This window comes from Scleropages formosus, chromosome 23, assembly GCF_900964775.1.
Source record: "Scleropages formosus chromosome 23, fSclFor1.1, whole genome shotgun sequence".
NCBI classification, from domain to species: Eukaryota; Metazoa; Chordata; class Actinopteri; order Osteoglossiformes; family Osteoglossidae; genus Scleropages; species Scleropages formosus.
Window position 1 is genome coordinate 5,661,966 of NC_041828.1, and position 11,282 is coordinate 5,673,247.

Here is an 11,282-nt window from a genome sequence, read left to right on the forward strand (position 1 = left end):
CTGTGTGTCCTTTTCTTTCTGATTTAGTTGCACAGTGTGAAGGTTAATACATTTTACAATACAAAATTATTGATACATTTGAAAGAATTTTTGTTATGATTTTTGTCATAACTCATAATATCTTATAACAGTAATAGTAATAACACCTTACAACAGTCTGTTAGTACTTAGTCTGACCTGTAGGAAGTGTGAGCAGGAGGCATCGGGGTACCATGGTGGTTCGAGCTCCTGCCTTTGGACCCAAAGTTTGCAGATTTGGATTCCACCTCCAGCTGTTGTACCCTTGAGCGAGGTACTTGCCCTGAATTGCTCCAGTAAAATTACCCAGCTGTGTAAATAGTTGTCGACAGCTTAACGTCATCATTTGCATTGGAGAAAATCACTAGATTAATCTAACATAAATGTAGGTGTTTGTAGATTTTAGTCATTTTTACTGGCTGAACCATTTCCTTTTTACAGAAATTATTTTTGTGAGCAGTATGGTGGTACAGCGAGTCGTGCTGCTGCTTCAAAGCACCGTGGGGAGCGAGAGAACATGGGTGTGATTCTAGGATAGTGTCCAGTTCACCACAATCACTCTGCTCAGGACAAGCAGTTACTGAAATTGGATGGATGGATGTTCTACTTCTGGGAGCCTAAATAAATTAGGGTGTCATATTTGCAAATACTCTTATCTGTGTAAAGTATCAGATATGAAGCATGTGAGTAAATGATAATGAATTCTTTAACAGAGTAAAGCAAATAACACACTGAAGGTACATTTAATGTGGCGTGAAATAAAAAATACTCAGGAAAGCTGCCCATTAAAGTTTTTTTATTAATGCAATAAAGTAAAACCAAAACAGATGAACTAACAGCATCAACCATGTATTTAGTTAGTGGACTCGAAAATCACATGATCAAGACCAACTTTGCTGTTTTTGTCACCTAACCAATACGACAAAACCAGAATAGTTGCAGTGTGAATTTGTAGACACACATCCTTATAGTAACGTTTCTCATATTTCCACTTAAACACCCCAAACACAGCCGCTAGACAATTCAGTGCCATTATGTGTGTGTGTGTGTGTATATATGTCTATGCTGGATGTTGCGGTTACATCACTTTAGGTTTTGACCCCCAATAGTGGAAAGAGCTTCCTTTGTCTCTCAGGACTCCAACACATTATATATCTGAAAAACACTTTTTTAGGCTGGACTTTTTCCTCCAGTTATTGTACCGAATGCACTTACTAGAGCACCACAAAGCATCTTCATGTGTAATTCAGTACTTTACTTAGATTGTCTAAAAGATCATCAGCTCGTTTATACAACTGATCGTTTTTACTGCAATAGGATACTATAGGAGAAACAGGGCTTCAACCAACTCTTCAGGAACGACATCCTTCAGGTGCTGTTTGCTTACCCAAGACACCACTCACTGCCCCATCATGGATAATTGCTGTGGGGGTCCTACAGTGGTCCCTCACCCCATCTGCTCATGCTTAATGTTACATGATGTGCTTAATGCATAATGCTGTTGTTACATGAAAGAAACCAACACGTGAGACTTAATAAACACACACACACACACACACACACACACACTTTCAGAACTGCTTGTCCCATACAGGGTCACGGGGAACCGGAGCCTACCTGGCAACACAGGGCGTAAGGCCAGAGGGGGAGGGGACACACCCAGGACGGGATGCCAGTCCATCGCAAGGCACCCCAAGCGGGACTCGAACCTCAGACCCACTAGAGAGCAGGACCGTGGACCACCCCACTGTGCCACCGCACCCTCGACTTAATAAACACCTAAGATAATTAAAAATGTAACATTCTCACACTTTAAGTGTAACACTCCTGACAGAGAACAGCAGTGGTTCCTGTTGCAAAAAAGATTGCAGTTTGAGAATCATTTGTGATGATTTTCAGATGTACGTCGCTTTGGTGAAAAGTTTCTGCTACATAATGGGGGCAGCACAGTGGCACAGCGAGTAGCGCTGCTGTCTCACAGTGCCTGGGTGGTGCAAGAGGACGTTGCTTCGATCCCCACTCGGTCTGTGTGGAGTTTGTATGTTCTCCCTGTGTCTGCAGGGGTTTCCTCTGGGTGCTCTGGTTTCCTCCCACTGTCCAAAGATATGCTGTTCAGGTTCACCCACAGTGTGTGTGTTCCAGTGACGTACGGATGAGTGACCGAGTGTAAGTAGTGTATCTAGCAGTGTAAGTCACCGTGGTGAGTAAGGTGTGTGGGCTGGTAACACTACATAGAGTTCGTTGGAGGTCACTTTGGAGAAAAGTGTCTGCTAAATAAATAAATGTAAATGAGTAAATGATTACATATGTACCATAAAAAGAGCAGTAAAATGAGCTCTTTGTTGTGTTGACCGGCAGTGTCACCTTCAGCGAAATAGACCTGAAACAAATATGTCAGCAACTGCTCCCTGATGAGTCCTCAGCTGAACAATTCAACCTTTCTTACCCACAGCGGACTGTATTATGTGCAGAGACTACAGTGTGGAGTCCCTACAGCTACAGCCATAGTCCAGCATTTCATGGATGCACTCCTGGCATAACAAACTCATCACAGGGAATATACTACAATAACATGATTCCTGTTCTAGTGGTTGCTGCTACTGCCTTTGGACCCAAATGTTTGAATCCCTCCTCCAGCTGTAGTAGCCTTGAGCATGGTAATTACCCTAAATTGTTTCAGTAAAATTACCCAGTGTCAGGCCATTTGGTTCTATGCCACACTTGATCATCATCATGATATTTATGCTTAAATTTATTCACATAGCAGTTGCTTTTCTCAAATGCGATGTGCATCTCTGAGTACAATAAAACTATACTTAATATTTTCCTATCCACATTAAGTTTTCAGACTGGTGGTATGTTATCCTGGATTAGAACAGGTGCAGAAGGGAGCCTTTGTTCATAGAAACTAACACAGGAACGGGATAATTAAAAAGTAGTGTGGAAATTATCACATGTCCATAGTGGTTCTTAATCCTCCAGAGCTTCAGTGTTAACTATTACATCATTACAGCTACATAGTATATACTATACAGTACACATAAAGGTAAGTTAAAAAATATCTTCTGTAATGTTTTAACTGTTTTATGATTATTACTGCAGATACTTCTTGACTTACAATGCTGGTTGAAAGCATGGTAACCCCTTGTGTCCCTTAGTTTTACCACAAAATGGTTATTTATTAAGAACAGGTCTTTCTGATGTAACATAATTGGTGTGTAATGTCCCATATGTTGGTTTGGAGAAAATCATGAGTGTAGTAGAAAAAGAGAAGCAGTGTGGATGCAAAAATAATTGGAACACACCAAGGTGGGCAGGGATGGGGGGGGGGGGTGAGTTCAGGGTAAGCCAGTCACAGCTGGGGTTATTTGCAACCTTGATTTCTCCCACCCCAGCCCTGCCAGTGAGGAGACGAGAGAGACGGAGGAGAAAGAGAGAGAGAGAGAATGAGAACGACCTGAGACAGCCACGACCCCGGTCCCGACCACAACCCCGAAGCACCGTCCCACTCTACCAGTTCCCAGTTCCCAGTTCCCCCCTTTCCCCCGCTGTTATCTTCCCCTGCACAACCCTAAATAAAGATGCCGAGAGACAAACGCCTCACCTTTCTTGCCTCCTCTGTCACAGTAATTGAACCCCAAGTTGCATTGGTTAAACCAAGTAAGTAGAATCAGGTGTGCAAATCATAATCAATTATTCATTTTATACATTTATTTTGGGGAGCACGGTGGCGCAGTGGGTTGGACCACAGTCTTGCTCTCCGGTGGGTCTGGGGTTCAAGTCCCGCTTGGGGTGCCTTGCGATGGACTGGCGTCCCGTCCTGGGTGTGTCCCCTCCCCCTCCGGCCTTATGCCCTGTGTTACCGGGTAGGCTCCGGTTCCCCGTGACCCTGTATGGGACAAGCGGTTCTGAAAATGTGTGTGTGTACATTTATTTTAACATTTACATTTTGTAAGTTTATGTTAATACGTTGCACAAGAATAATGAGCATCCCTATGGGTTTTACATACTTTCAAGGCCACTTGTATTTGGGAAAAACATACATATCAAGTTCATAAACAGGGTAAAACGCAGTTTCAACCAATGCCTTAAGATGTCAATGAAAGTCAAGCAGGATAAATACTAAAGGGACTGAAGTGTGACAAATAATAGGAATGTTATGGACATAGACAACAAGAGTTACCATTTTGTTGCTTGCATAACTTTCTTTTACCCATAAGATGAAAATAAAAACCCAGGGGGGCATGGTGGTGCAGTGGGTTAGACCAGGTCCTCTTCTCCAGTGGGTCTGGAGTTCAAGTCCTGCTTGGGGTGCCTTGTGATGGACTGGCGTCCTGTCCTGGGTGTGTCCCCTCTGGCCTTATGCCCTGTGTTGCCAGATAGACTCCGGTTCCTTGCGACCCTGTATGGGACAAGTGGTTCAGGAAATGTGTGTGTGTGAAAACAAAAACTTGTAACAACATCTGACAAAGTTAATGTCCAACCACTCAACTCTTTAAAAGTAGAATAAATTCATTTGTTTGTCAAACACTTATAAATCAATATTAGCAGGAACAACACTATAGAAGGATGTGACGCAGCTGGTCTGTGAGGAGGAGGGATCCACAAACACACACACACATATACCAGTTCCTAATGGCGTGTCCTATTTAACTCATCTTCCAAAAGCTTGTCTCATACAGGGTCACAGAGTCTAAGAGGGATGGAGGTCAGACACAGAAGTGGGAAAAGAGTAAACACACCAACAGCCAGAAACACTGCCCCGAGCGCAAGAACACACCCTTTGTCGACAATCCTTGGCTATTTATATAAACATCCTGTGTGTTCACCTACCTGGAGTCCTTTGAGTTCTCATCTCACAAGGGATTACAATTCACCACAACTAATGTGTGCATAAAAAGCTTATCGAAGTGCAAAACATTGATCATAATACGTATCTGATTGCATTAGTTAATAACTTTTAAAGAAAGTCTGTGCTGAAAACTTGAGTCTTGCCGTCTGACCAGAAAGACCGGTTTTGAACATTCCGGAAGAACGTACATTTCCCTCTTACAGAGTTTTGAATTTTTTTCCATAACATGATCCTGGAACAAGTGATAGAGCAAAGGGAAAGAAAGTTGTGAAGAACTGTGTGACATCCTGTGATTTTTCATGCGATGCTGGAATAAAGACCAGACGACACCGGTACCCAGCAAGAACCGAATATGGGAATGTAAACGTAAAAATAAAACCCATCTGACACAGCGAACACATCCGCATTATTCTGTATCTCTGTACATAAGTATACATGTATAAGTATAAGTATATGGATATGTTTGTTTACATCCCTTCTCAATGCTGGACCTTCTCAGAGCTCTTTTAGGTCCCAAAAACCTCATTCAATACCTTCACATACTGCTGCTCACTGTTTTACTTATGATTTCAATTTTGTACTTGAACAACAGACACATGAATAAACTAAAGATATGAAAAAGTACAGAGCACCTCATACTACTTCTCCTAAGTGTCACTTCTGTTTGAACATTGAATTTCATATTGAAAGTCAGCAACGGACAGATAAGACGCTAAGATTCATATAAAGATTTTATTACAATTAAGAAAAAAGGTGAGCAGTAAAGGCTGTAACAGTGAATCAACCTCGTCAGTTTTGTTTTACCCGAATTCATTGTGGAGGAGAAGTCAAAGTCACGCACGTCGAACCCTGAGCTTTACTTTCAGTTTTGCTTCGGAACCTCTTTCGCCTACTGTGTCCTGGAGTTTAGTGACGAGGGATCTGCTCCGTCCTCCTATTGGTCCCCAGTGTCAGAGTGTGTTTTTCAGTGTGTTTTTCAGGGCTACTGGGCTGAACTGCGTAGGATCCACAGTCAATGAACAGGAAATGTAGGCTTCGCTTCAGCTTCGTTCTTCTTTCTTCCAACGAAAAGAAGAACTTCACGATCAACATGAGGAAAATTATTCTTTTTACAGTCATTCTGTACGGATTTCACTCTGCTTTAGCAGGTCGGTTTGTGTTCATTTATCTGTTTGGAAAATTAGTTTTTTTAATGATAAAATCAAAATGGCGGTCTCAGAAGTCAAGTGGTGCGTGATAATATTTATACTTACATAAACATTTTGTTTTTAACAATGTAGACTCTTGTAGTTTTTTGTGAAATAATGGCAGTCTGAGTGTAGTAAAGTGTGAGTGGATTTCGAATTATAAAAACAGGATAATATTGAATTTGAAATAAACATTGATCAAGTGTATCGTTAACGACGGAGGGAGTGTGGACGCGGTGGTGCGGCAGGTTTCGCCTGTGTGTCCGCTCTCTGGTGGGTCTGGGGTTCGAGTCCTGCGTGGGGTACCTTGTGGTGGACTGGCATCCCGTCCTGGGTGGGTCCCCTTCCTCTCCCCATCCTGTGTTCCGGGTTTGGTTCCGGTTTGCTGTCACCCCGTTTGGGACAAGCAGCTTCAGACACTGTGTGTGGGATAGTAATAGTTATAAGTATTACTTTAACAATTAATGGCATTAAGTCAACAATAATAGTTCATGTTTTTTTTAACATTTGTTATTTTAGTGTTGAGGTTAAAACGCTGGAGAATATTAAATCCAGTATGTGTGTAACTTTATTTTCATTGATACATCAATTATCAGTAGCATGAAAAAAACTCTCTGAGCTCATTTGTTCCAGCAAAAAACCCTGTGAACCGATTTATCAGTCAGATTTAACACCTGCTAGTGTTACAGGGAAAACTGACAGTCAGTCCTCTAACATGTTCATCAGTGAATCAGTTTTGTACATGTTTATATGAAACTGATCTTTGAAATATATTACAGTATATCACAGTATTACAGGCTACACATCTGCATGCAAATATAAAATATAGTTACACATGTAAATGCAAGCACAATTCATATTAGAGTAATGGTTTATTTTTAATGTGTTCAGTGCCTTGTGTAAGTTAGCATGAACAGTTCTTGTAATCAATCAAGTTCATAAACAAAATAATATTGTTGACCCAGCTGCTGGTAAATACTGAAAGCCATTTATTTTAAACTTTGGAATACATTGAAATATAAAAATGTGAGCAAGAAAAGACAGTGATATGAAAGAGTTAGGTAATAATGTTTTTTTGCGTGTTTGGTGTTTTCCTAATGTGTCCACCAGGGGGCGCTAACAGTGTGTTCGGGCGGGAAAGTGCGACGTGTGTGTGTGTGTGTGTGTGTGTGTGTGTGTGTGTGTGTGTGTGTGTGTGTGTGTGTGTGTGTGAGAGAGAGAGAGAGACACGGAGGAGCTGCTGGACGACAGTCTGAAGGGTATCGAGTGTGTGTTTGGAGCGGTGGTGTTTCTGTGGGAAAGGCTCCGTGTGCCGTTTGTGTGTGTCGGGGGCGTTGGGATATGTGAAGATAACGTGCCTGTGCGATTGGCTGGTTCGTGGGAAGCCGCGTGTGTGTGATGTTATATGTGTGTTGCAGCGACACACTCCCTGCGATATGTCTACTCTGGAACTTCGGGAATCCCGGACTTCCCCGAGTTCGTGGCTGTGGGTCTGGTGGACGAAGAGCAGTTTGTTTACTATGACAGCAGGAACCACAGGATGGTCCCCCGAGTGGAGTGGATGGAGAAGTCTGAGGGGAAAGATTACTGGGACAGAGAGACTCGGAAGCACATCGGTTGGGAGCAGGTCTTCAAAAACAACATCGAAGTGGCGAAGAAGCGCTTCAACCAGACAGGAGGCGGTGAGTCCTGAACATTTTCTCTCCCTCTCTCACACACAGTAGCTGTGTGTGTGTGTGTGTGTGTGTGTGTGTGTGTGTGTAGAGGTAGAACTTCTTAAACGAAATAGATGGAAACAATTAGGAATTAATGTAGTTTGTTTTGGTACAGCGGTATCTTGAAGAAATTGCCCTTCTGATATGTGAATGTGCAGTAGAGGTGGTGATGAAGACCGTGTTACTTTTCTTCTTCCTTTTATTCTTTCAAACATGTAGAAAAACAAGTCCATGATTTAAAAGAAGTGTGTGAGCAACAAACCCAACTTGGTCTCAGTAAAAATTCATGAAATAATCTGTGTACATAATAATCCAGTCTTAGTTAAATGCTATGAAATTGTTCACGGGATGGAAATATATGTTTTAAATCCCAGCAGTGATTCCCCTCATAAATGTGATCTTTCTTCCCCTCCAGGAATCCACACAGTCCAGCAGATGTACGGCTGTGAGTGGGACGATGACACTGGGACCACTGGGGCTCATTGTCAGTTCAGCTATGATGGGGAGGACTTCATTACAATGGATTTCAAGACCATGAGCTGGGTTGCTCCAGTGCGTCAGGCACTCACGACTACATTGAAGTGGAACAGTGATAAAGCTTACATTGAGAGTGCCAGGAACTACTTCAGTCAGGAGTGCATTCAGTGGCTGAAGAAGTATTTGGACTATGGGAAGGAAACACTGCAGAGGAAAGGTACAGTACAGCTACCGTGGTACTGGGGCTCTCCTGCTTAGAGGGCAAATTCAGGGAACAAGAAAAGTATTTAATATCGGAGGACAAAACAATATTCATGAAATTTACACTGTCTGAATGTTCTAATGGGTGCGTGGTGGCGCAGCAGGTTTGGCTGGGTCCTGCTGTCTGGTGGGTCTAGGGTTCAAGTCCCGCTTGGGGTGCCTTGAAATGGATGGGTGTCCCCTCCTGCTCCAGCCTTGCGCCCTGTGTTGCCGGGTTGGACTCCAGTTCACCGCAACCCCACTCGGGACAAGCAGTTTCAGACTGTGTGTGTGAATGTTATAATTGAATGTGTTATAATTTTTACTGCCTTTTTCATATAAAAAGCACTTTTTTTAAATCCTTTGCTAGTTGTCTATATAGACAATTACAACACAGTTCAGATAGAATAGATGTTGAGATTTACCTGGTAATAAATTATTTGTATTAAAATGTACCTTTAATTAACTAATTTTCACCCGCCATATTATATTTTAATGGGACATAAAAAAATAGCAGCTAATATATTGTGGCACGCAGCGCCATGGGTTTGGACGGGGCAAAGAAGGACACAGAGGCAGCATTCATCTGGAACAGTTTATTCAAACACCGGCACCAGAGAAATAATGCTCTCGGTCCGAGGACCCAGTTTCCTCCAGGACCTGCGCCTACACCCAGCCTTCCCAGTCTGCTTAGCGCCCCCAGGTTGTCTCCTCTTTCTCCTCTGGCAGACACAAACACCCCCTTATATTCCCCATACGTCACCGAACACTAACCAGTTAACAGTAAACACATTTCCTGTTCAGAGCGATAACGCAGGTCATTACAATATCAATGTGATTCTGACTCTGTGTTTCTTTCCAGCCCGTCCTGAGGTGTCCCTGCTTCAGAAGGACTCCTCCTCCTCCGCTGTGAGCTGCTACGCCACTGGTTTCTTTCCCAAAAGCATCGTGATCAACTGGCAGAAAGATGGAAAGGAAATCCATGACGATGTGGAAACGACAGAGTTGCTGCCCAGTGGGGACGGAACTTTCCAGATCAGGAGCATCCTGAGAGTCTCTCCTGAGGACTTGAAGAACCACCAGTTCTCCTGTGTAGTGGAGCATGTCAGCCTGGATGAGAAGATAGACAAACCATGGAGTGAGTGAAAAGTAGTGATGTTTGTGCATTTTTTTTTAATAATTTTCTGCTTTTGTGTGTGTGAAACGAGTCACTGTTGTAACTGTGTGTGATGAATGAGTGTAATATTAATAGCTTGTTCATTAGCAGTGTGACCCACATCTACTTTAGACTGAGTGAAGAGCTTTATAAAAACTGAAAATGGTATTTAAATTCTCAGTAATGTAATAGTGATGGCCCACAACACTGTAAATCTTTGTCTTCATAAACAAGTATCAGAGTAAAAGTCTGTTTTGATTTCTTGTGATGTTGTTTTGGACTAAAATTCTAAGTGTATATTTCTACCTTTGCTTTATGACTGTCCGCTTTGCTCAGACACAGAAGTGACCACATCTCAGTTTGAGTGATTTGTTTATAGATGGCATACAAGAACTGATGTTGTGTAGTTGCTTTAGAATGTGTTTAAGGTGAAATGGGGAGTCCAAGTCACCCACGGTGTGTGCATGTGTGACTGAAAGAGTGTGTGTCTTTGACTTGTAATGGATAGTCATGTGCCTTGTGTTTCCAAGGTAGGCTCCTGACCACCATGACCCTGACTTGGACAAGCAGTTAGCAAAACTGAATGACTGATTGGTTGTCTAAGCGGCTGATGTTACTGAATGAAAACAATCTGTTTTAGTTGCAGCTCCTGGGATCAACCTGCTGCCCATCATCATCATTGTTTGTGTGGCAGCTCTTCTTGTGCTCGCTGCTGTCACTGCTGTTGCTGGGTTCTTGGGGTGGAGGAGCAAGAAGAAATGTAAGAGAATAAATTGTGGTTTCTGTTTCTGAGGGCAATGTTAAATTCCTTCTGAAGAGAAGGATGAAGATGAGAATAGAATTTCTTATTTTTTTTAAAGAGACAGTTATACAAAAATAGTGTGATGCAGTGATTGCTACAATAATTAGGAGTTTGTATAAAGACAGGTATCATCTACCTATGCTGACTTTTTCCTGTCTTGCAATTGTTATTACACAACCCTGCAAATATTGCTAATGGAGCCAATGGCCATTAAGTTCTGTTACTGAAAACTGTGAAAGTTTTGTGCTATATAATGTTGTTTCCATGTCTATTCCAGACTATGGGAAGGCCCGTTTTCCCTTTGAACCTCAGTTAAAAGTTGTTTGTAAGTGTTTACACATGATGCCTCCAGAAACATTTGCCTACAACTGATTGTGTAGAAAATGAACATTTCTGTTTATTCCTTTAGATCACTATAGTTATCCAGGTTATTTCTAAACGGGATACATGTTCTTGTTGTTCACAATTCATTTAATAGATCAAATAGACAGTATTATTGTCAGTGGTGCTAAGAGTATTGACTTTTTTTTAAATTTTTATAGGCTCTGACAGTGGATCGGAGAAATCTGACGACAGTCTCCTTCCAGGTAACTAGTACGGTTATAACCCTGAGTGTGTTGCTAATACAATGATTTCTCTTTTTTATCCACAGCATTTTATATCATATTTGTATGCAGTTGTTCATATAACAAATGCTTTTTTCCAGAGCAGTGTACAACTCTGGGTCAACAAAAGTCCCTTCAACAATGGACAGAGATGTCTAATTACACAGGATTGTAAAAGGGTTTTGTAACAGTTTACACATAGTCAAGTAGATGTCTATAGAAGCGACATT

General features: G+C 42.0%; 1 protein-coding gene across 1 annotated transcript; it reads left to right on the top strand.

Moving 5' to 3' along the window:
• Positions 1-5,850: 5,850 nt before the first annotated feature.
• Positions 5,851-9,635, top strand: LOC108930379 (H-2 class I histocompatibility antigen, Q9 alpha chain-like). Its single transcript, XM_029248488.1, has 4 exons — positions 5,851-6,018; positions 7,476-7,739; positions 8,188-8,466; positions 9,352-9,635. Exons 1-4 carry the CDS (start codon positions 5,886-5,888, stop codon positions 9,633-9,635), a joined length of 960 nt encoding a protein of 319 aa, XP_029104321.1. The 5' UTR covers positions 5,851-5,885.
• Positions 9,636-11,282: the final 1,647 nt, after the last annotated feature.